Source organism: Heterodontus francisci, chromosome 25, assembly GCF_036365525.1.
Source record: "Heterodontus francisci isolate sHetFra1 chromosome 25, sHetFra1.hap1, whole genome shotgun sequence".
NCBI lineage: Eukaryota > Metazoa > Chordata > Chondrichthyes > Heterodontiformes > Heterodontidae > Heterodontus > Heterodontus francisci.
The window spans coordinates 40,110,530-40,137,104 of record NC_090395.1 but is presented as its reverse complement, the minus strand read 5'-3'; the positions used below and the strand labels follow the sequence as shown (position 1 = coordinate 40,137,104).

The window sequence follows — 26,575 nt, the reverse complement described above, 5'->3', positions numbered from 1 at the left end:
CGAGTATAATAGAAGAGATGAGAAAAATGCTTAGCAGTATCAGAAAAGGCACCTTAAATTAGTATGATCCCACTTGCTTTATTTTCAGATATGCTTTAAATTGTGTCTGTAAAACCAAAAGAACCTTTAATGCCAGATTTGTAGAGTTCTTTTTTTGAAAAAAGGATCCTGTGTTTTAGCTCTCAACCTCAGAACAGCACCATCTACTGTACCAGTGTGGCATTATAATTTCCTGCTATGAAATTGCAGAAAAAGTCTTTTAAGGCAGATTGCTGGCATATTTACAAATGCAAAATCTGACATTTATCTTTCCTAATAAACTTACAAAATGATTCTCCCTGAAGGAACAGAGCCACCAGGTGTTTCATTTCAGGTTTCAAACATACTGCTTTAAAACTTAGTATGGAGCTACAGTAGCCATTTTTTTGTTACAGGGAATTTCATCTTTCTTATTGCTCAGTTTATACTTCATTAGATGTCCGGGATTTTCTGACCCATGTAACCCTCTACAAGTTGATTTATAGCATAAGCTTTAACAGTATAAGAAACAGAAGCAGGATAGGACCCTTACAGCCTCAAGCTTGCCCTGTCATTCAATAAGATCACGGCTGAGCTTCAACATTAACTATACTTTACTGCCTTACCCCCATATCCCTTAATTCACTTACTGCCCAAGAATCCACCAATCTCAATCTTGAATATACTCAACGACTGACTATCCGTAGTCCTCTGGGGTACAGAATTCCAAAGATTTGCAACACTAAGTGAAGAACTTTCTCCTCAACTTAGTCCTAAATGGCTGACCCCTTATCCTGAAACTATGACTTAGTTCTAGACTCTCCAGCCAAGACAAACAGCCTCTAAGCAGCTATCCTGTAAAGCCCTCTAAGAATTTTTATACATTTCAATGAGATCACCTCTTTATTCTAAATTCGAGCAAACATAGGCCTATTCTAGTCAAACATTCAGAACTTACAGAAAATAGGTATACTAGATGAGCATATTCCTTGTGGTGCTTCTCTTTCTGCATTAAAGGTTAAACTGCTGCACTTTGAAGGTGCACATCTCCAATGAAAGGATTTGAAAATAAGTTTGCAATACATCTGCTCAGTTAACGGACTGTGTTTTTTTCATTTATTCCAAGAAAGTGAATTGCAATTTCCTTACCTACCACAGGAAAACATATGAATTAGTTCTACTCTCATACTCGAGTTACATCAATAAATTGATCTGGGCATATCTCATAGGAGGTAAGCAAATTGTCAACTACGGTTTCAAACAGGGGTACAGCTTTTATAATAAGGGACAAGAAACATAATATTTAACATTAAGATCATTTATACCTTTTCCTTCTTTACCAAACTGTAGTGTTGGTATAAAAGGTTCTGCTTAAATAAGCATTTGAATTTAGTTTTATTCAGAACCTCCTCCCAAAATGTAATAATGTCACCTGTTCTAATCATATTCAATAAAGTGCAACTGCTCTAGAATATATTACAACGTTTAAATGAAAATTAAACAAAGGCCTTTGTGATGAAAACCCCACATGCCAAATGGAAAATATTAATTCCCTCGTGTGAAACTTTGCCTGAGACTTTTTAATGGAAATAGTTACAAATAACTTTTAAAACAGAAGTTAGCAGCCAAGATGGCCATGAACATTTGCATATGCCACAAAACAAAGGATTAGAATGGAGACAGACATGATTGACACAGCCTAGCCAGAACAATGGGGTACTCTCTGATTCAATTATCTGAGATAGCCTTGTCAATGTTGGCTGTCAAAAGCCATCGACACCCATCGACTTTGAAAGAGCCAACCCCTCCTCCCACCCCCAAGTATGTCTGGGCAGCCTGAGGAGAGAGCCTTGAATTTCAGAGACCATTCCAGAAGATTCTCATTCAGACACAAAGAGGTGGTCATATCACGTGACTGCTTGGGCCACTCTAGAGATTGAGAGTGGTGACTCAGAAGGCATACTGTAACTGTAAGTCAACAAGGGAGCTGCAGTCTCTCTCCTCTCTCCAGGAAAGTCCCAAGAAGCATCAGCTGCAACTACTAAGACTCAAACCTACAGCCCAGCACAGCCAGCAACTAGGGGCAAGGATAAAGCCCCTCTTTTCTGCCTTCCGGAACCTGAGAAGCAAGCCCAAACCTTGTACATGGCCGAGAACTTCGGGACTACAATTTCAACTAAGAACGCTGGGACTGAGATTCAGTATTTGAATTCCATTTATTACAGATTCTACTCCAACCTCCCAACTGTGTTTTCCCCTCTGTAATCTATTTGCGTGTATGTGTGCGCGCGCGTGTGGGTGGGTGGCTCTCATGAGAATGTGGGGCGTGGATGCGTAGCGTATTTTAGTAATTTTAATCAATTTAGAGTGATAAGGTTAATAAACTTACATCTTTCTTGTTTAAACTCAAAACCTGTCTGATTGGTTCATCTGCAATTATATTGGAGGAACAGCAGAAAGTGCTCACTGAGGTGGTAAGTTAAATCACTGTTAAAGATAAACCTTGTTGCAGTCAAACCAGAGAAGGGGCAGAAAAGGGGAGCCTGAGACCCACCCCCTTCTCACCTGGTCGTAACACCTCTGAAAACAAGTTATATTTGTCTTCTTTCCCAGCGTAATTACTTCAAAAAGATTGCAAAGTTCAAGCTCCACTCTGAAATTTTATGCAAAAAAAAGTTCCTGGGTATTTCTAACACCCCGATACATGCTTGCCATAGGGTTTTCACCCTCAGTATCTTCTTTTGATGCCCATGAGTAAAGTTGGTGACAGACTAACAGCAAGTACTGGGACATTCGGTGAATGGCCAGCATCACCGACTATCAAAGTATTCTGGTTTTACTAATTGCTTATTCTTAATAGGTTCAATTTGTAAGTTCTTAGCAGGCTTTCACTGGCAATTTAATGAAGCTGCTCTATTTGCTCCTGATCAGTACAGCTCTTAACTGTTTTTTTTTGCTGCACTTATGAACAATAAATTTGAGCCATTCAGTTGCAAGTCATAGAATTATACAGTACAGAAACAGGCCCTTCGGCCCATCGTGTCCATGTTGGCCATCAAGCACCTATCTATTTTAATCCCATTTTCCAGCACTTGGCCTGTAGCCTTGGTTGTTATAGCATTTCAAGTGCTCATCTAAATACTTCTTAAATGTTGAGGGTTCCTGCCTCTACCACCCCTTCAGGTAGTGTGTTGCAGATTCCAACCACCCTCTGGGTGAAATTTTTTTTCCCTCAAATCCCCTCTAAAACTCCTGCCCCTTACCTTAAATATATGCCCCTTGGTTAAGTACCTGAACAACAAAATTATCAGTTTATTATAAAACAGGGGCAGCACAGTGGCGCAGTGGTTAGCACCGCAGCCTCACAGCTCCAGGGACCCGGGTTCAATTCTGGGTACTGCCTGTGTGGAGTTTGCAAGTCGTCCCTGTGACTGCGTGGGTTTTCCCCAGGTGCTCCGGTTTCCTCCCACAGCCAAAGACTTGCAGGTGATAGGTAAATTGGCCGTTGTAAATTGCCCCTAGTGTAGGTAGGGAATATGGGATTACTGTAGGGTTAGTATAAATGGGTGGTTGTTGGTCGGCACAGACTCGGTGGGCCGAAGGGCCTGTTTCAGTGCTGTATCTCTAAATAAATAAAGTGACCACGATATGACGGAATTTTACATTCTGTTTGAAAGTGAGGTAGTTCAATCTGAAGCCAGGGTCTTGAAATTGAACAAAGGAAATTATGAATGTATGAGGGGCAAAACTGGCTGAGGTGGATTGGGAAAATGCATTAAAAGGTATGTCAATACATAGGCAATGGATAGTCGTTAAAGAAGTATTAGATTACAGCAACTATATATTCCTCCAAGGCACAAAAACCCCAAAATGAAGGCATAACAAAGGAAGTTAAGGATTGTATAGCATTAAAAGAAAAGGCCTATAAAGTTGCCAGAAATAGCAGTAAACCTGAACATTGGGAGGATTTTAGAATACAGCAAAGGAGGATGAAGAAACTGATAAAAGGAGAATAGAATGTGAATGGTAGCTAGCAAAAAATATTAAAAATGGACAATATAAGCTTCCAAAGGTACGTAAAAAGGAACCGTTTAGCTAAGACAAAAGTGGGTCCATTACAGGCAGAGTCAGGAGAATTTATAATGGGGAATAGAGAAATGGCAGAGAAGCTAAATGACGGCTTTATGGCTGTCTTCACTGAGGAAGATACAAAAAACTCCAGAAATGGAGATCCAAGGGATTAGGGGCAAATCAGGAATTGAAGGAAATTAGTATTAGGAAGGGTGCATTGGAGGAATTAATGGGGCTGAAGGTTGATAAGTCCCCAGGACCTGAAATTCCACATCCCAGAATGTTGAAAGAGGTAGCTATGGAGATAGTGGATGCATTGGTGATCATCTTCCAAAATTCTATAGATTCTGGAGCAGTTTCTTCAGATTGGAAGGTTGCAAATGTCACCCCAGTATTTAAGAAGGGAGGGAGAGAGAAAACGGAGTTACAGACCTGTTAGCCTTACATCAGTCGTTGGGAAAATGCTAGAATCTATTCTAAAGGATGTGATAAATGGACACTTAAATAATAATGATCTGATTGGGCATAGCCAACATGGATTTATGAATGGGAACTCACGTTTGACAAACCTGTTGGAGTTTTTTTTTTAAGATGTTACCAACAGAATTGAAAGAGGGGAGTCGGTGGACGTGGTACACTTGGATTTTCAAAAGGCCTTTGATCAAGTCCCGCACAGGAGGTTGCTTAGCAAAATTAAAGCACATGGGATAGGAGGTAATATACTGGCATGGATTAAGGATTGGTTAACAGGCAAAAAACAGAGAGGGGAATAAATGGCTCATTGTCGAGTTGGCAGGCTGTGACTAATGGGGTACCGCAGGGATCAGTGCTTGGGCCTCAGTTGTTCACAATATATATCAATGATTTGGATGTGGGGACCAAATGTAATATTTCCAAGTTCGCAGATGATACAAAACTAGGTGGGAATGTGTGAGGAAGATGCTAAGCGGCTTCAAGAGGATTTGGAAAGACTTAGTGAGTGGGCAAGAACATGGCAGATGGAATATAATGTGAGGTTATCCATTTTGGTAGGAGGAATAGATTTGTGGAGTATTCCTTAAATGGTAAGAGATTACAAAATGTAGATGTACAAAGGACCTGGGTGTCCTGGTCAATAAGTTAATGAAAGCTAACACGCAGGTGCAGCAAGCAATTAAGAAGGCAAATTGTATGTTCGCCTTTATCGCAAGAGGATTTGAGTACAGGAGTAGTGAAGTCTTGCTTCAATTGGATAGAACCTTGGTTAGACCGCACCTGGAGTACTGCGTGCAGTTTTAGTCCCCTTAACTTAGGGAGGATATTATTGCCTTAGAGGGAGTGCAAAGGTTCATCAGACTTGTTCCCGGGTTGGCGAAACTGTCCCATGAAGAGAGATTGGGGAAACTGGGCCTGTATTCTCTAGAGTTTCGAAAAATGACAGGTGATCTCAAGGAAACCTACAAAATACTTAAAGGGATAGACAGGGTAAATGCAGCTGAGATGTTTCCCTGGTTGGGGAATCAAGAACCAGGGGACACAATTTCAAAATAAGGGGGAAGCCATTTAGGAGAGATGAGGAAAAATTTCTTTACTCAGAGGGTTGTGAATCTTTGGAATTCTCTACTCCAGAGGGCAGTGGAAGCTCAGTCATTGAGTAAGTTTAAAGCAGAAACAAAAACAAGAAATGCTGGATTCACTCAGCAGGTCTGGCAGCATCTGTGGAAAGAGAAGCAGAGTTAACGTTTCGGGTCAGTGACCCGAAACGTTAACTCTGCTTCTCTTTCCACAGATGCTGCCAGACCTGCTGAGTGAATCCAGCATTTCTTGTTTTTGTTTCAGATTTCCAGCATCCGCAGTATTTTGCTTTTAAGTTTAAAGCAGAGATTGACAGATTTCTAAATACCAATGACATAAAGGGATATGAGGATAGTGTGGGAAAAAGGCATTGAAGTGGATGATCAGCCATGATCGTACTGAATGGCGGCACAGGCTCGATGGACTGAATGGCCTACTCCTGCTCCTATATTCCTAAATATAACAGCTTATTTCTTTGGCCTCCTTATCTCGAGAGACAATGGGTAAGCGCCTGGAGGTGGTCAGTGGTTTGTGGAGCAGCGCCTGAAGTGGCTATAAAGGCCAATGCTAGAGTGACAGGCTCTTCCACAGGTGCTGCAGAGAAATTTGTTTGTCGGGGCTGTTACACAGTTGGCTCTCCCCTTGCGCCTCTGTCTTTTTTCCTGCCAACTGCTAAGTCTCTTCGACTCACCACACTTTAGCCCCGCCTTTATGGCTGCCCGCCAGCTCTGGCGAACGCTGGCAACTGACTCCCACGACTTGTGATCAATGTCACAGGCCTTCATGTCGCGTTTGCAGATGTCTTTAAAGCGGAGACATGGACGGCCGGTGGGTCTGATACCAGTGGCGAGCTCGCTGTACAATGTGTCTTTGGGATCCTGCCATCTTCCATGCGGCTCACATGGCCAAGCCATCTCAAGCGCTGCTGACTCAGTAGTGTGTATAAGCGGGGATGTTGGCCGCCTCGAGGACTTCTGTGTTGGAGATACGGTCCTGCCACCTGATGCCAAGTATTCTCCGGAGGCAGCGAAGATGGAATGAATTGAGACGTAGCTCTTGGCTGACATACGTTGTCCAGGCCTCGCTGCCATAGAGCAAGGTACTGAGGACACAGGCTTGATGCACTCGGACTTTTGTAACAGCTTATACAGCACAGAAATAGGCCATTCAGCTAAAGTGAACTATGCTGGCATTCATGCATCAGAAGAGCCTCTTCCCATCCCCACTTCCTCTAAACCTATCAGTATTTCTTTCTATTCCTTCCCTTCTCATGTGCTTATCCAGTTTCCTCTTAAATGTATCTATGCTATTTGCCTCAACTATTCCTTGGGGGAGACCATTTCATATGCTTTCCAATAATCTCTCAGTTCTGGCATCATCTTTTTGCACCTTATCCAATGTCTTTATATCTTTTTTTATAATATGGAGACCAGAACTACACACAGTGCTCCAAGTAACAGTAACTGTGCATATTAAACACGATACCTGAAGTGAGTAAGGCACAGGCAAGACCCTTTTTTATATATTCACTAATGGATCACCCTGGTGTTGTTTGTGTCACAGAATTGGATTTTTCTCTCCTTTGATTCCTTCAAGACTCTGTTTAAAAAGTGTGCCTTTAAAAAACGAGGCACAGTGTGCTAACTGTAACTGCTCCAATGGCCACAGCAGGAGAGAGAGGTCACACGGTGAATGTAACAATTTAACTGTGTAAAAACTGTCTGAAACCAGTTTTTAGAGACACTAGCAAAGCCGGTTACTCAAGAAAATAGCTATTTCTCAGCAGAAATTCTGCTAAGGAGCTACAGGCCAAGATAATTGCCTGAGAAAAATAGAGCCCTTTTTGAAGAGACCATTTGTATTTCTGGAGGTAGCAAAATTCCTTCTTCTTTACTTCCAATCTCAGAGTCTTTACTTCAAGATTGACTCTCTCTTAACTGATTGCATTTTCTGGAATTCGCAGTAAAGTTTCGACTGAGACTCTGTCGGTTTTAAAATCCAAGTGGATCCATTGCTATACTCCTTGTTTGAAGAACTGTTTGATGCCTGCTGCAGCCAAATGTCTAATTACTAACAGACTGCTTCATCAAATCTGCGTAGAGACTTCGAGTGGCATCTAATTTTTTTTTTCACTAGGATACCTCACCCATCAGGATCGCAACCCACAAAGACTCATAACCCAATTATTTATTTATTCTTAAGGAACAGCTAATTTTTTTTTTTACATATAATTTTTTTTTAAAAGAAACCGGTTAACTGTCAATTTTGAGTGTATATGTATGAGAATGGGGGAGTTAGGTTAAAACAAGAAGTTATAAAGGTCTTTAGGCATAGGCTCATCTTAATAGTGTTTAAGATTTAGTTTTCATAAATAGTTAATTTGTTGTTATCTAAAGATACCGGGTTTGGTCTGTTTTATTCTGGGGGTTAAAAGAGTATTTAATTTGGCTGTTTTTCCAGTTGGGTGGGAAAACTTGCTGCAACCTGTGGAGTGATGGGACTGAATTGACGGTGCATTGCTCCCACCTCAGTCATAACATTTGTAATGCCAATTGATGTGCACATCATAATGACACGAAAGTAATAGAATATATTGTGCAACAAAGACAAAGCTTTCTCCCTTATAGGACACGAAGTCTAATTGCTGGAATTTAAACAGTGTTGAAGTCAAAGCTTAACTGCTGTTCTGACTACAGTTCGTCAAACCTGGCTTTTTGATCACCTTCATTTTTAAGTCTGATTGATAAAGTCAATTAAGAGGCTGCAGACATTCTGATCCTGGTCTGACTGCCAGTGTCACTTTTTTTCAAAAATGTGAGATACTTCATGAGTAATGGAGAGGAAATGGAGAAGTGGCATGAGTAGGTAATTTGTGTCTTTTTATCTACAAAGTGATTACTGACAATGCAGCCGGCAACTTACGACATCCGACTGCGCCAATCTGCACACATGCGTTCCTACCCGCTGCGCATATGCTAGGTTCCGCAGTGCCAGGACTGGTTGGCGCAAGCACATATGACGTCATTGTGTAACGCGGGCAGATGGGGTTGGCGCATGCGCAGATGACATCGTCGCGTAATGTGGGCAGATGGTGGAGGGATCTGGGGGGGGGAAAAAGAGAGCGGGGGGGGTGGGGAGAGCAGAGGAGATGCGGGGTGTAAGAGCAGGGGCGGGGGGGGGGGCGGGGGGGAAGAGAGCGCTTTAAATGAGAAGACTCATTTATTGACGGACTTTCTCATCACCATGTTAAAAAATGATTTCGTGACATAGTGGCATTGTTTTTGCTTGCATAGTCAATCTCTGCCCGCACATTTGATGTAGCGATGCAGAGGATTCTGGATAGATGTCCATATGTCAGGAGTGATGTCGATCTCTTTCTCCTCTCTCCCCTTTCTGCGCCTATCTCTCTCCTCCCCTCTCGGTGTCCCTGCACCTCTCGCCCGCCCCATAAATGCGAATGATGAAATAAGAGGCAGGCTGTGAATGCAGCCTTTCCGCTGGGCACAGCCATGCTGGGAGCAGGGTCCTGACAGACCTGTAACTGCCTGCGGAGGTGCCTGACATTCCAGCAGCGCTGGATTGGACCTCTTAGCAGCCACCATAGCTGGCGCTTGGCGCTAAAGTGGAGCCAAGTTTGAAATTCTGATTCAAGGAAAGGACAAAGCAAACGGCCAGGGGCCTAAACCACACAGCGAGGAGGAGGAACGGCTGGGTACAGTTTACACATGCAGGCTGGATGGAAACCTTCGCGCTAAGTATGACTCCAACCAGTGGAGAGTTTTCCCCGATTAGCATTGACTCCAATTTTGCTAGGGCTCCTTGACGCCATACTCAGTCAAATGCTGCCTTGATGTCAAAGGCAGTCACTCTCACCTCGCCTCGAGTTCAGCTCCTTTGTCCATGTTTGAACCAAGACTGGAGCTGAGCGGAACCCAAACTGAGCATCAGTGAGTAGGTTGTTGCTAAGCAAGTGCTGCTCATTAGAACTGTTGACAACAACTTCCATCACTTTATTGATGATTGACAGTAGACTGATGGGGCCATAATTAGCCGGATTGGACTTGTCCTGCTTTTTGTGTACAGGACATACCTGGGCAATTTTCCACATTGCCAGGTAGATGCCAGTGCTGTAGCTGTACTGTAACAGCTTGGCTAGGGGCGCAACAAGTTCTGGAGCACAGGTCTCCAATACTATTGCCGGAATGTTGTCAAGGCCCATAGCCTTTGCAGTATCCAGTGCCTTCAGTCGTTGCTTAATATCACACGGAGTGAATCAAATTGGCTGAAGACTGGCATCTGTGATGCTGGAGACTTCAGGAGGAGGCCGAGATGGATCAACTCGGCGCTTCTGGCTAACGTTGTTGCAAATGTTTCAGCCTTAATGTGCTGGGCTCCCCCATCATTGAGGATGGGGATATTTGTGGAGCCACCTCCTCCAGTTAGTTGTTTAATTGCCCACCACCATTCACTATTGGATGTGGCAGGATTGCAGAGCTTAGATCTGACCCATTGATTATGGTATTGCTAGCTGTCTATCACATGCTGCATCTGCTGTTTGGCACGCAGGTAGTCACCTGTGTTGTAACTTCACCAGGCTGACACCTCATTTTGAGGTATGCCTTGTGCTGCTCCTGGCATGCCCTCCTGCACTCTTCATTGAACCAGGATTGGTCCCCCAGCTTGATGATAATGATAAAGTGGAGGATATGCCAGGTCATGAGTTTACAGATTGTGGTTGAATACAATTCTGCTGCTGCTGATGGCGCACAGCACCTCACGGGCATCCAGTTTTGCATTGCCAGATGTGTTTGAAATCTATTCCATTTAGCACGGTGATAGTGCCACACAACACGATGGAGGGTATCCTCAATGTGAAGACAGGACTTCATCGCCACAAGGACTGCGCGGTGGTCCCTCCTACCAATACTGGCATGGACAGATGCATTTGCGGCAGGCAGACTGGTGAGGACGAGGTCAAGTATATTTTTCCCTCTTGTTGGTTCCCCCACCACCTGCCGCAGACCCAGTCTAGCAGCTATGTCCTATCGGACCTGGCCAGCTCGGTCAGTAGTGGTGCTACTGAGCCACTCTTGGTGATGGAAATTGAAGTCCCCCATCCAGAGCACACTCTGTGCCCTTGCCACCCTCAGTGCTTCCTCCAAGTGGTGCTCAACATGATTCATCAGCTGAGGGGGGGTGGTGGGGGGCAGCAGTAGGTGGTAATAAGCAGGAGGTTTCCTTGCCCATGTTTGAGCTGATGCCATGAGACTTCATGTGGTCTGGAGCTGATGTTGAGAACTCCCAGGGCAACTCCGTCCCGACTGTATACCACTGTGCTGCCACCTCTGCTGGGTCTGTGCTGCTGGTGGGACAGGACATACCCGGGGATGGCGATGGTGGTGTCTGGACATGGCCTGTAAGGTATGATTCTGTGATTATGACTATGTCAGGCTGTTGACTGACTAGGCTGTGGGACTGCTCTCAACTTTGGCTCAAGTCCCTAGATGTTAGTGAGGAGGACTTTGCAGGGTTGACAGGGCTGGATTTGCCCAAGTCATTTCCGTTACCTAGGTCGATGCCAGGTGGTCCATACAGTTTCATTCCTTATTGACTCTGTAGCAGTTAGATACAACTGAATGGTTTGCTAGGCCATTTCAGAGGGCAGTTAAGAGTCAACCACATTGCTGTCGGTCTGGAGTCACATGTAGGCCAGATCAGGTAAGGACAGCAGATTTCCTTTCCTAAAAGGAAACTAGTGAACCAGATGGCTTTTTACAACAATCGACAATAGTTTCATGGCCATTAGACTTGCTAATTCCAGATTTATTAATTGAATTCAAATTCCACCTTCTGCCGTGGTGAGATTTGAACACTTGTGCCCAGAGCAATACCCTGGGTCTCTGGTTCAGTGACAATACCACAATGCCACCACTTCCCCAGGTAGGGGATTTAGCAATGATAATGTTGTTGAATGTCATGGAAAGATGGTTATATTCCCTTGTATTGGAGATTGTTACTGCCTGGCACTTGTGTTTCACGAATGTTACTGACTACTGATCAACCAGAGCCTGAATGTTATCCTGCATGCAGACACGTAATGCTTCAATATCTGAGGAGTTACAAATGATACTAAGCACTGTGCAATCATTAGCGAACATCCCCACTTCTGACCATATGATGGAGGGAAGGTCATTGATAAATCAGCTGAAGATGGTTGGGCCTAGGACACAACCATGAGGAACTTCTGCAGTGATGTCTTCAGGTCGAGATGATCAACCTCCAACAAGCACAACCATTTTCCTTTGTGCTAGTTATGACTCCAGTCACTGAGAATCTTCCCCCGATTCCGGCTGCCTTTAATTTTACTAGGACTCACTGATGCCAAACTTGGCCAAATGCTGCCCTGATATCAAAGGCAGTAACTCGCACTTCACCTCATCACTGGAATTCAGCTCTTTTGTCCATGTTTGGACCAAGGCTGTAATGAGGTTTGGAGCTGAGTGGCCTTGGCAGAACCCAAACTAAGCACCGGTGAGCAGGTTACTGCTGAGTAAGTGCTGCCCGATAACACTGTTGACGACACCTTCCATCATTTTGCTCATATTTGAGAATAGACTGATGGGATGGTAACTGGCCAGATAGGATTTGTCCTTTTTATGGACAAGACATACTTTGGAAATTTTTCAGATCATTGGGTAGATGCTGGTGTTATAGCTGTACTGCAACAACTTGGCTAGGGGCTGCAGCTAGTTATGGAGCACAAGTCTTCAGCACCAAAGGCGGGATGTTATTGGGACCCACAGCCTTTGCTGTCCAGGTGCTCAATCATTTCTTGATGTCACATGGAGTGAATTGAATTGGCTGAAGACTGACATGTGTGATGCTGGAGACCTCAGGAGGAGGCAGAGAAGGACCATTCACTCAACACTTCTGGCTAAAGATGGTTGTAGCTGATGCCACACAACACGATGGAGGGTGCCCTCAGTGTAAAGATGGGACTTTGTTTCCACAAGAACTATGCTGTGGTCACTCTTACCAACACTGTCATGGACAGATGCATCTGCTACAGGTGGATTGTTGAGAACAAGGACAAGTATGCTTTTTTGAAAAATGGAGTACTTAGAAGAACAGGTCTAGATGTTTTGGGCAGTGCGGTAACACATTCCAGTTATTCCTCCAGAGACGGGCAAAGTCTGCTGCCTGAAATGTCCAGCCTTGCCAGTTCTTACAAGAATGTTTTTTTTTCAAGGAAACAACTTCTCTTTTCAGGGCAAATTCACATGGTGTAAAACTGTCTTACTCAACATTGCCACTCTCACCATGAAAACCTTCAAACAAATTTTAAGTAGGTTTTTCGCTCTTGATCTTTCTCTCACAACCTGCCGCAAGCCCTGTCTGGCAGATATGTCCTTTAGGACTCAGCCTGCTCGATCAGTAGTGGTGCTACCGAGCCACTCTTGGTGTTCGACATTTAAGTCTGCCACCAGAGTATGTTCTTGCCCTTGCTACCCTCGGTGCCTCTTCCAAGTACTGTTCAATGTGGAGGAATATTGATTCATCAATTGAAGTGGGACAGTAGGTGGTAACCAGCAGCACGTTTCCTTTCCCATGCCTGACCTGATGCATTGAGACTTCATGGGGTCTGGAATAAATGTTGAGGACTCCCAGGGACATTCTCCCAACTGTATACCATTGTGCCGCCACCTCAGGTTGGTCTGTTCTGACAGTGGAACATACCCAGAGTTGGTGATAGAGAAGCCTGGGACATTGCCTATAAGGTATGATTCTGAGTATGACTATGTCAGGCTTGACTGGTTTATGGGTCAGTTTTCCCAATTTAGGCACAACCCTAGATGTTAGTGAGCAGGACTTTGCAGGGTTGACCGGGTTGGGTGTGCCTTTGTCATATTCAATGTATAGGCCGATACTGGGTGGTCCATCTTGATTTACTCTTATCATCTTTTTGGAGCAATTTGGTACAACTGAGTGGCTCTGGTTCATCAGTTCAAGCCTCTGGAGTACTAGCTCAGTAACATACCCAATATGCTATCTTAACAGATAGTAGAGGGGATTAGGTGGGGAATGTAATCTCACAGATGGTACACACTGCAACCATGCTGTGCCGCTGGTGGAGGGAGTAAAAGGCACCAAACAAGCGGGTGGCTTTGTACTGGAAAGTGGCAAGCTTCTTGAATGTTGTTGGAGCTGCACTCATCCAGGCAAGTGGTGAGAATTCTATGGTCCACTTAATTTTCTGGCCAATGGTGGACTAAGCATGCTGTTGGTGGTGAACTCGACAGCTGTAATGGAAGTGAATGTCAAGTGGAGATGGTTAGATTCTCTCTTGTTGGGAATGGTCATGGCTGACACTTGTGTGGCGTGAAATGTCACTTGCCACTTATCAGCCCAAGCATGGATGTTATGCAGCTCTTGCTGCATCTCAATTCATAACAGGTGTGGCTCTGTCTAAAGCAGTATTGTCCAATATGATTTTGATGTTTACCAAACTTGTGATGATCAGGTCACCCTATTCACATGATACAAAATATATGCAATATTAATAAAACAAATGCACAACCTTTTGAAAATGGGCTTTGAGGTTTTAAACTGTCAACAATCAAGACCGATAAACTCAAAATTCACTGCCAGAGCCAGGAGAACAGCTTCAAAGTGTTTTACAATCCAACTGTTCTGCAAAACAAGCCTGCTGTGTATACTTAAAGCGTGGTGACAATCTGTTAAGTGAAGCATTGTGTTTCCGGCAGTGTGCTCCAGTTTATTTTTTTAAAATTCTTCAAGAGTAAACACTCTATTTTATCAGAATTGATATAGATTCCTTTTCCTCTAAGCATAGAAGCACCTGCTGGAAACAGTAAAGTGTGAAACATTTGAATCTTTATGTAATAAAAAAGAAAATGATGGAAACACTCTGTAGGTCAGGCAATACTTGCAGAGAAAGAAATAGTTAACGTTTCAGATCGATGACCTTCCAACAGAATTTTCGTTAACTCACATTTCTCATTTCACAGATGCTGCCTGACCTGTTGAGTATTTCCTGCATTCTCGGTTCTTATTTTAGCTTTTCAGCATCCACACTACTTTGCTTTTAATTCATTTTGTAGCTGTCCTTCAGATTGTGTCACAAGATATCCTTTGCATACAATGTGGCCACAGTGAGAACAGAATGAAATTAAAACTCTGTGGTAGTTCTTGATTGTGTTATTCTTCAACTTATCAAACGCATTCCATTTTTTAAATTTCTGACCCAACACTGGAAAGTTTGTTTCTTAATCACCAACTTCTCCAATTTCCCCAAATCAAGTAACAAGGAATGTGCATGGTAAAGTAAGCAATCAAATGAGTCAACATTTTCAATATTTATCACTGTAGTTCCATCTAACTTTTGCTGTCATTAACCTGAAATACTGAGGTAGCAAAACAACTTGGTGTTGGGTGACAAATTAACCTTGTAGTACCAAAGGGGGAATATAAAGAACTGCATGCTACTTTGAAAACTACATAATAAGGTTTTAGATCTGTAATGTTTCGACTTACTTTTCAGCAACACAACAATGAACATAGGCTGCTTACCCAGAAATGCATTTATCTGGATAAACACAACTGACATTGGGATCTCTCTGCTCTGTCAGTATGTTCCCGTTATAGATACTACTTCACTTGTCTGGATGGGTGCAGCTCCAACTCAAGAAGCATGACACCATTCAGGACAAAACAGCCCGCTTGATTGGCACCCCATCTACAAACATTCACTCCCTCCACCACCGACGCACAATGGCAGCAGTGAGTACCATCTACAAGATGCATTGCAGCAACACACCAAGGCTCCTTAGACAGCACCTTACAAACCCGTGACCTTCACCACCTGGAAAGACAAGGGCAGCAGATACATGGGAACACCACCACCTGCAAGTTCCCCTCCAAGTCACACACCATCCTGACTTGGAACTGTATTGCCATTCCTTCACTGTCGCTGGGTCAAAATCCTGGAACTCCCTTCCTAACAGCACTGTGGGTGTACCTACCCCACATGGATTGCCACAGTTCAAGAAGACAGCTCACCACCACCTTCTCAAGGGCAATTAGAGATGAGCAATAAAAATGCTGGCCTAGCCAGCGATGCCCACATCCCAGGAACGAATAAAAAACATATATAACCGTGCCCCTCTGCAGCAATCGTCAAAAACTAGTGGAGAACACGCAATCTTAAAGGGAAAGGGTTTGTAATATTGTTCATTTAAATATTTCAGCCCAAAAAGTGCAGTTGCACTAGCCTGCTGCAACAATATTACAAAATTCAGTTTCATCTTGACAAACCACTGGCCATGTTCTATCTTACTTGGGTGGTTACAATGCTTCTACAGTAATGTTTCCTGGGCAAACATTAAGAAGAAAGCACCAAATGATGAAACTCTACACAAAAAAAATGAAATACAAAATATCTGTTTTTGTTTCACACCTATTTACAGGATTATCATTTCTAAACTCAAACTTACCCGGATGTCTTTGTCGTCTTCTTTTCCATCATTTTCATCACCCTAAGGAAAAGCAAAACTCCACTAAGGAACTGAAACTGAATTCACATCTCAAGATAAATCTAAAAGAACACTTTTGGAAATGGCTCTATTTTTGGAATACATAAAAAGTAAGAAAAAAGTTACAGCCAGGTTTGAATTTTCCAGATAAAGACAACCACCTGGAGAACTTCTTGAATGTTGCAAATATATTTATATCGGTACAATAATATTCAAATCAAACATGGCTCATTTCCATAATTTTATCTAACAGGAATTTTAATTCATAAATTAGTGATTTGTAATATAAACAAGACTTTAGGCTCAAAACTCCAATGTGGTTATATCGATTTAAGGTATACTCAGATTTTTTTTTTTGTTTTTTTTTTAGAGATACAGCACTGAAACAGGCCCTTCGGCCCACCGAGTCTGTGCCGACCATCAACCACCCATTTATACTAATCCTACACTAATCCCATATTCCTATCACATCCCCACCTGTCCCTATATATTTCCCTACCACCTACCTATACTAGGGGCAATTTATAATGGCCAATTAACCTATCAACCTGCAAGTCTTTGGCATGATTTTTTAAATGTTTTACTCACTCCATGTTTTAATAAAATTTTCAACTTATTGTTTGTATTAATCAACTGAAGATTACATGGTGAGCTGGCAGATACATCACAACAACCGATTCTTCAGTGTGGCTGTCATCCCTCACCAACTGCATGACAGCTAACCAAAGTCTGATGCAGCACTTGCCATGAGCATACCAACATGAAACGGAAATAAAACCGTCCAAATTTCACAGTACTTTTCTAGAATGGCTACATATCAGAGGTTTTTAAAATTATGGAAGGATGCAGTTTTTAATTTCAAGATGTTCAGAAAATAAAGTTTCCAGCAATCATTGTAAGTGTTCATATATATTTTCTTGAGTGTTTTTAGGTGATTGAGCTCCTCAAGGTGAGAAAATTCATCCTTTAATGCAATAGCAATATGTTTTTTCCCCATTTTCAAAACTATTTGCATTACTTGAATTGGACTTATGTTTTGACATAGAACTTTGAATAGATTTTTTCACTGCAGAGTTCTGCTCACTAGGAATGGCATTTAGATTTCCAAAACCTATTTCATTTAGGACTATTACAACGGACAGATACCACTCTTCACATTAATCAAGAGTAGATATGAACCCAAGAGAAGGGCAATGCAACACCCAAGATTATCCATCTCCTTCACTTCCACCACCCCATCACATATTAATTGTTTTAAAACTAAAGCCATTTTCACTTTGGCCACATTCATTTTTTCTCATTTCATGTTCCAACGTTCACCTTCTTCTACTTCAATCTGACAAATCAATAAGGGATGAAGCAATTCCTTTTTTTTTAAAAAAGGGCTATGATCAGTAAAATTAGCCAAATGTACCAAAACTTAATTAAACTGCAAGTAAAATATAGATCACCACAACAGAACAGCATCCATCAAAAGGCCTGCACAAGTGATTTTCAAAAGTATCACCAATTTTTCGAAGTATTTTTGATTCTTCTGAAAAAGTTTCAATGCAATTTCTACATTTCTAGTCAAGATTGATCAAGCAGAAATTGAAGAAAAAACGTTAACACTGATTATACGAGTCTCACATTTCTAGGCAACACATTGTAACCAATTGAAGATGCTGTTTCTTCAAAGCCAAGCACTCATTTAGTATAACAGGACATCAGTAAGAAATACTAACATCTTGAGTCCAGTATGACACTCCAGTGGATCGCCTCTTCTCCCTAGGCCGTCGTCTTTCTCTTATTGACAGCTGTCTGTCATTAACATCTTTGTCGTCTTCATTTGCTTTTTCAGTGTCATCTTTTTTAAAACAAATAATCACAGAACAGAACTATTCAAAAAACTACCTCCGTTCATTATTAACTGCTACTAATACAGATACTGCCATACATATGAAAACTATACAAACTCAACCGATCATTCGCATAGCAACACTTCACTGGAATGTTGGAACTGGGCGACGGCAAGGGGAAGGAGTAGGGGAGGTAAGTGGAGCATGATATGGGAGCGAGAGGGGGAAGGGTGTGGGAATGGTACAAGAGGAAAGCGGAGCAAGAAGAGTGGGAGAGGAGCAAAGAAGGACAAGGGAGAAAGGGCAAGGGAGTGAGGGGATGGATTGTGCAAGGATAGTTTGTCTCAGTAGAGGGTTGGCTTTGCAAAAGAGACTTGGTAGTTTTCACTGGAGTTTTGGCTTATCGCTAATGTTTTGGCTTCCAATCTTTAATTTCAGATATTCAACTGACCTTTCAGAGGACTGAGTCAGCTTGCCTTTTACTTCTTTTGTGCATTGGAGGAGCTTTTGGCTTACCCATTGCTTGCTCTCATGTTCTTTTATGGGATTTTACTAAGGTTTCACTTAGCTTCTCTTTCATTTTCCTTGCATATTCTGTTTTGATTTGTGGAGTTTATGGGACTGTCTGAGCAGGCTGCACACGGCTGAAGCCACCCACTAGTTGGTATCTTTTATCTTGTTCTTTGATTTTTCAATTTTTTTTGGCATTCTGCATCTTTTCTTATTCATGCTTCCCTGCTTTATTTGAATAACTAAAAAAATTCCATGGTTCTAAAGGTGTTACCAATTTTCCTTTACGTGACCGTCACGTAACACTGTCACAAGTGTCATCAACATTAGTGCTTTCTTTGGATGGCTGAGACCTCTCTGCATTTTTGATACGTAACAAGTGTTATCAGAGGGTTTACAACGTAAAGGAACATGGTTTAAAGATTCAACCAACATACCATGCTTAGTTAAAACCAAAGAAAACATTAAACTATCTAAATGGCAAATGTTCAAAAATAGGCAAAGAACTCAGTATAAATTCTTTTCTGGTTTCATTACTGGATGCATTAAAAGAATTCCAATTTTAAACTACGGTAAATTTAGCTAGAATATTTTGAGTGCATACTAGAAACTCTTTGAACACTCTTTTTGCCAGTTCAATATGGAAACCATAACACATTTGAAATATAGTTTCACGATTCACTAAGAGCATTCCCGATTTTATTAATTCCACCACTAGCAGCTGTGTCTTCAGTGCTGAGGTTCTAAGCTCATGAATTCCTTCCCTCCTGTCTCTTTCCTCCGAGCTTTTGGTCATCTTGGTCAAATATCTCATGTGCTGCAGTGTCAAATTTCGCTCAATAATGCTCCTGTAAAGCAACTGCGACATTTTATCACAGTAAAGGCACTACATAAATGCAAGTTGTTGAGAGACGGTCAACAGACGTTGACTATTGAGCAAATTTAAAAATTACCATTGCTCTCCATTTCCTTGGATAAAATCCTTGAGTGCGAAATGTAAGAAGGTGTTTGCTCTACAAGTCCATTCATGCGGTTTTGTTGGATCCTTGAATATAAGGAGTCGCCTGATGTAGAGGGCGATACAGGAGATGCAGCTGGACTATCTGGTTGTGCCGTATATCGTGCTTGGCGATACCCAGACTGATTGAGGGGGAAAAAAAGTGTTAAAGGTTTGAACACGTGTTAGGAAAAAAGTACACAACATTTCTATATACATGGTCACAAATTCACCCAAGGGCAGTCTTCACTGCCCCTCCACACTCAATATAAAGAGATATATTTGGATCAAACTAATAAATTAGGATAGAGTTTCTGCGTTGGGTGCAATTGATGATCGGAGTGCAACTTTCACGCAAAATTGCTCTAGTTTTGGGAAGTGTTTTTTTTTAATTACCAAATGCAAAATCTGCCACGAACCAACACAATTGGGCAGCATTTTAAAACTTAATGTAAAAAAAATCTGTATTCAAAATATTCCTTGATATACAATAGTAACTTAGTGTAATTTGATTAATGCACCTGAAAATCAGTTTCACAAAAACAAGCATTTTTAAATAAGTATCAATTTTCCAACTGCACGTAACTCTATTAAATTACTGAAAATGTCAAAAAATACAGAAACGTTTGCTAGCTATATTGTAGTACAGTAATCAGTTAATTAAAAAATATATATTCAAAAGTTGTTAAAACATGCCTTTTAGTGTCCTTGCAGCCAAAAACATCAGCTTAATTTTTAGAGCCTCCTCGAAGGCCTGCAAATGAGCGCAATTCATGGAAACTCCTAAAGGTGATTACTTCAACTTGGGGCATGGTCAGTCATATTGGCAGCGCCAGTTGCTATCGCAACATTTTTTTAAATTAGCGCAAAAGATTGCAGAAACTCAATTTGCATTGCATATGATCTGCACTTAAAATTCCATGACCTTTTGTGCAGGTTACACTGATTTCAAGTGCATTGCACCGAGAAGGGGCGGCACAGTGGCGCAGTGGTTAGCACCGCAGCCTCACAGCACCAGGGACCCAGGTTCAATTCTGGGTACTGCCTGTGCGGAGTTTGCAAGTTCTCCCTGTGACCGTGTGGGTGCTCCGGTTTCCTCCCACAGCCAAAGACTTGCAGGTGATAGGTAAATTGGCCATTGTAAATTGCCCCTAGTGTCGGTAGGTGGTAGGGAATATGGGATTCCTGTAGGGTTAGTATAAATGGGTGGTTGTTGGTCGGCACAGACTCGGCGGGCCGAAGGGCCTGTCTCAGTGCTGTATCTCTAAAAAAAAACCAGCGCAACTGAGCAGAAACTGTACCTGATGTTTTAGCGACAAAAATTTGTATTAAATCTTAATACAAATCTGACAATTTACTTAATAACTTTGGTATTATGGAACAGTAGAACATTTAAAAACTCTACTCTGCCACTTTTATTACAACTTTTAAGCAATTTGGCCATTTGCACTGAGTAATTTTTCTTGCCCTCTCAGTAGTTTCAGCTCCTGTAATATACAGTCTCTAGTAATTTATAGGTTGTTCTGGTCCTCAAGGACACATCTGCATTGAGGCTCATCCGAAGTTTGAACTTTTACTGAAATTTATTTTATGATTATAAAAGCAATTTACTGTCTGCATTTGAAGCAGCAGTAACATGGAGGACAGTGACTATAAACAATTTGATGCCCATCAACAGCCTGTGCAAAATCCAGGTTTCAGAATGAAAATGCATCTTGCAAAAAGGCCTCAAAATCAACATCCAGTGACAGATATCGACAGTTTGTGTAAAGTTGGTTTGAGTGAAGGACATGGACTAGAACAACAGCGCCACTCAGTGGATTAGGATGCTATTGTTTTGATGTGTTCTGATTCAGAGAAGATTAATCTCACCACAATACCTAACGCCCTATCTCAGCTTAGACTGTCACTGCAGTTATCAAAAAGAAAGACACGTGTAGAAGTTGGGGTTGTTCTCCTTAGAGGAGATCAGGTTAGGGGGAGACCTGTGTTCAAAAGCATGAAGGGTTTTTCTACACGTAAATAAGGAGAAATAGTTTCCAATGGCAGAAGGGTCAGTAACTAGAGGACAAAGATTTAAGGCAATTGGAAGAACTAAAGGTGAGAGACGGAATTTTTTTTTTTAATGCAATGTATTATGATGATCTGGAATGCACTGCCTGAAAGGGTGGTAGAAACAGATTTAATAACTTTTAAAAGGGAATTGGATAAATACTTGAAGGGCTATGGGACTAATTAAATAGCTCCTGCAAAAAAGTGTTTGGCTTCCTTCTGTGCTGTATCATTGTAACTGTATTCTAAGGCATTGGATAAAAGTGCCATAGTATGCTTGTCAGTAAAGTTAAAGCTCATGGAATAAAATGGGACAGTGGCAAAATGGGTACGAAGTTGGCTGAGTGACAGGAAACCATAGTGGTCAACGGTTGTTTTTCAGACTGGAGGAAGGTATACAGTGGGGTTCCCAAGGGGTCAGTACTAGGGTCACTGTTTTTTTAAAAATCTACATTAACTTGGGTCTGCAGGGTACAATTTCAAAATTTGCAGATGACACAAAACTTGGAAGAATTATGAACTGTGAGGAGGATAGTGACAGACTTCAAGAGGACAGACAGGCTGGTGGAATGGGCAGACATGTGACAGATGAAAGTTAATGCAAAGAAGTGTTTTGGTAGGAGGAACAAGAAGCAATAAAAAACAGATACAATTCTAAAGGAGGTGCAGGAGCAGAAGGACCTGGGGGTATGTGTGCACAAATCATTGAAGGCGACAGGGCAGGTTGAGAAAGTGGTTAATGAAGCATATGGGATCCTGGCTTTATAAATAGAGGTGTAAAGTGCAAAAAGCAAAGAAGTTATGGTGAACCTTTATAAAATACTGGTTCAGCCTCAACTGCAGTATTGTGTCCAATTCTGGGCAGGGCTTGCAGAAAAGATTTACAAGACTGGTTCCAGGGATGAGGGACTTCAGTTACGTGGATAGATTGAAGAAACTGGCTGTTCTCCTTAGAAGAGAAGGTTGACAGGAGGTATGATCGTGGTGCTCAGAATCACAAGGGGTCTGGACAGAGCAGATAGGGAGAAACTGTTCACATTGACAGAAGGATCAAGAACCAAAGGGCAACGATTTAAAGTAAATGGCAAAAGAACCAAATGCAATATTAGAAAAACTTTTTGCGTAGCGTGTGGTTAGGATCTGGAATGCAATGCCTGAGAACGTGGTAGAGGCAGATTCAATCCTGGCTTTCAGAAGGGAATTGGATAACTATTTGAAGAGAAAAAACTTGTAAGGCTATGGAAAAAACGAGCAGGGGAGTGGGACTAGCTGAGTTGCTCTTGCAGAGCTGGCATGGACATACAGGGCCAAATGTACCTCTTCTGTGCTGCAACCATTCTATGGCTCTACAATTCACTGAAGCAGAGGGAAAAAAACTGAAGGGTGGGGTAAAAAAAAAACCTATGAAAGCCCCAGCTGTAGCCGCTGTTTTCAATCAGCAAAAGGCACTGAAATCACCTTTGTGCTTGTGACTGCAAGAGGTACCAATGGGCAGAAACAGAAGCAAAGTTTGGTTAGAGAGAAAGAAAATATGCCATAAGGAAAGGTAACCCTAACTATAAAGCAAATAATGAATCTAACATTTTCCTTCAATAAACACCATAATAGTGAAACCATTCTATGCAATTACAACAAAGTCAGTATCTGAAACTAACTGGGAACCAAGTATAAAATACATCAAATAGTTAACTAGCGACGAATTATAGAATATCACAGCACAGGAGGCAGCCTTTTGGCCCATCCTGCCTTCTCTTTGAAAGAGCTATCCAGTTAGTCCCACTCCCCTGCTTCTTCCCCAGTGCTACAAATTGTTCCCTCCGTACATAGCCATTTTCCTTTTGCTAAACTAGCCAAGAATCCTGATATTCTCTCTAAAACATTACCCACAGATAGCTATTAATGCAACCACCTTTAATGTGTGACCTAATTTCTAGGGCTGCAATTTATCTGAAGACACAGGATTCCTCTCTAGATCACCTGCGAAACAACTGAAAGTAATACTTAGAAAGTCACAACAGGTCAGTGTTGGCCAGGAATTACATAGGCCCAGATCTTGCAGAGGTTTTTGATGGCAAACTATCAGCCTTCACTGTCATTACCCCTCTGAAACTGACTGCGACTTCAGCATTTAGTGAAAGCAAAATACTGCGGATGCTAGAAATCTGAAATAAAAACAAGAAATGCTGGAAATACTCAGCAGGTCTGGCAGCATCTGTGGAGAGAGAAGCAGAGTTAACGTTTCGAGTCAGTGACCCTTCTTCGGAACTGGCAAATATTAGAAATGTCAAAGGTTATAAGTAAAGCGGGGGTGGGGCAAGAGATAACAAAGGAGGTGGCGTAGATTGGACAAGGCCACAGAATAGCTGACCAGAAGGTCATGGAGCAAAGGCAAACAATACATTAATGGTGTGTTGAAAGACAAAGCATTAGTACAGATAGGGTGTTGACGGACTGAAAATTGAACAGCAGCAAGTACAAACATGAAAAAAAAGTGGGTAAGCAAACTGAACAAACGAAGATGAAATAAAATAAACAGACAAAAAAATGTAAAAAAAGAAAAAATAACTAAAAATGAAAGTAAAGTGGGGGGCCAGTCATGCTCTGAAATTATTGAACTCAATGTTCAGTCCGGCAGCTTGTAGTGTGCCTAATCGGTAAATGAGATGCTGTTCCTCGAGCTTGCGTTGATATTCACTGGAACACTGCAGCAAGCCCAGGATAGAGATGTGAGCATGCGAGCAGGGGGGAGTGTTGAAATGGCAAGCAACCGGAAGCTCGGGGTCCTACTTGCAGACTGAGCGGAGTTGTTACGCAAAGCGGTCACCCAGTCTGCGTTTGGTCTCCCCAATGTAGAGGACACCACATTGTGAGCAGCGAATGCAATATACTACATTGAAAGAAGTACAAGTAAATTGCTGCTTCACCTAAAAGGAGTGTTTGGGGCCTGGGATGGTGAGGAGGGAGGAGGTAAATGGGCAGGTATTACACCTCCTGCGATTGCAGGGGAAGGTGCCATGGGAAGGGGACGAGGTGGTGGGGGTAACAGAGGAGTGGACCAGGGTGTCGGAGGGAAAGATCCCTTCGGAATGCTGACAGGGGAAGGGAGGGGAAGATACGTTTGGTAGTGGCATCACGCTGGAGGTGGCGGAAATGGCGGAGGATGATCCTTTGGATACGGAGGCTGATGGGGTGGAAAGTGAGGACAAGGGGAACCCTGTCACAGTTCTGGGAGGGAGGGGAAGGAGTGAGAGTAGAGGTGCGGGAAATGGGCCGGACACGATTGAGGGCCCTGTCAACAACAGTGGGGGGGGGAATCCTCGGTTGAGAAAAAAGGAAGACATATCGGAAGCGCTGTCATGGAAGGTAGCATCATCAGAGCAGATGCATCGGAGACGGAGAAACTGGGAGAATGGAATGGAGTCCATACAGAAGGCAGGGTGTGAAGAAGTGTAGTCGAGGTAGCTGTGGGAGTCAGTGGGCTTATAATGGATATTAGTAGACAACCTACCCCCAGGGATGGAGACAGTGAAGTGTCAGAGATGGACCATGTAAAGGTGAGAGAAGGGTGGAAATTAGAAGCAAAGTTGATAAAGTTTTCCAGTTCGGAACAGCAGCAGGAAATGGCACCGATACAGTCATCAATGTACCGGAAGAACAGTTGGGGAAGGGGGCCTGAGTAGGACTGGAACAAAGAATGCTCGACATATCCCACAAAAAGACAGGCATAACTAGGACCCATGCGGGTACCCATAGCAACACCTTTTACTTGAAGGAAGTGAGTGGAGTTGAAGGAGAAGTTGTTCAATGTGAGAACAAGTTCAGCCAGGCGGAGGAGGGTGGTGGTGGATGGGGACTGGTTGGGCCTCTGTTCAATGAAGAAGCAGAGATCCCTCAAATTGTCCTGGTGGGGGATGGAGGTGTAGAGAGATTGGACGTCCATCGTGAAGAAGCGGCTGTTGGGGCCAGGAAACTGGAAATTGTCAAAATGAAATAGGGCGTCAGAAGACTCACGGATGTAGGTGGGAAGAGACGGGACCAGCGGACAAAAGATAGAGTCAAGATAGGAAGAAATAAGTTCAGTGGGGCAGGAGCATGCTGAAACAATGGGCCTGCCAGGACAGTCCTGTTTGTGGATTTTGGGAAGGAGGTAGAAGCAGGCTGTCCAGGGTTGTGGGTTTATGAGGTTGGAAGCTGTAGAGGGAAGATCTCCAGAGGAGATGAAGTCAGCGACAGTCCTGTGGACAGTAACTTGATGTTCGGTGGTGGGGTCATGGCCCAGAGGGAGGTAGGAAGAAGTGTCTGAGTTTGCGCTGTGCCTCTGCAAGGTAGAGGTCGGTATGCCATACAACAGCACCACCCTTGTCTGCAAGTTTGATGACCATGTCAGGGTTAGACCTGAGAGAACGGAGTGCCTCAAGTTCAGATGAGGACAGGTTAGAGTGAGTGAGGGGGGGGGGGGGGGAAAAGAGAAATTGAGATGACCAATGTCTCGCCGACAGTTTTCAATGAAAAGATCAAGAGCGGGTGAAAGGCCAGGGGGAGGGGTCCAGTTAGAGGGAGAATGCTGGAGGCGGGTGAATGGGTCTGCTGGTTGGGGGGGGAGGAGGACTCCTGGTCAAAGAAGTGAGCCCGGAGGCAGAGGCAACGGAAGAAGAGCTCAATGTCGTGCCGAGCGCGAAATTCATTGAGGTGGGGACATAAGGGGATAAAACTGAGACCTTTGCAGAGTACAGAACATGCAGCAGAGAAGGGGAGGTCAGAGGGTATAGTGAATACATGGCAAGGGGTCAGATCAGAAGGGGTGGGGTCAGAGGGAAGTGAAGGGGAAGGAGGATCTGGAGGAGCATTCGTCCCCATCAGCTGCTGGAGCTTGCGTTCCTTGACATCTGAAAGGAAGAAAAAAAGTTTTTTGTTAATGCATCGGATGAAACAAAGGATGAACTGAAACTGTGCAGTAGACCAGCTTTGAGGTAAGGTGAGGC

At 42.8% G+C, this 26,575-nt stretch overlaps 1 protein-coding gene across 5 annotated transcripts in view; it reads right to left on the bottom strand.

Moving 5' to 3' along the window:
- LOC137383839 (protein phosphatase 1 regulatory subunit 12A-like) overlaps window positions 1-26,575 on the bottom strand; it is a 333,936-nt gene that overhangs the window by 96,660 nt on the left and 210,701 nt on the right. For all 5 annotated transcript variants that reach the window (XM_068057118.1, XM_068057119.1, XM_068057120.1 and 2 more), the window contains 3 exons: window positions 19,498-19,684; window positions 17,921-18,042; window positions 16,158-16,199 (listed from right to left, as the gene is read on the bottom strand). In XM_068057118.1, the coding sequence (XP_067913219.1) occupies window positions 16,158-16,199; window positions 17,921-18,042; window positions 19,498-19,684 (351 nt within the window). The remainder of the gene's footprint in view (window positions 1-16,157; window positions 16,200-17,920; window positions 18,043-19,497; window positions 19,685-26,575) is intronic.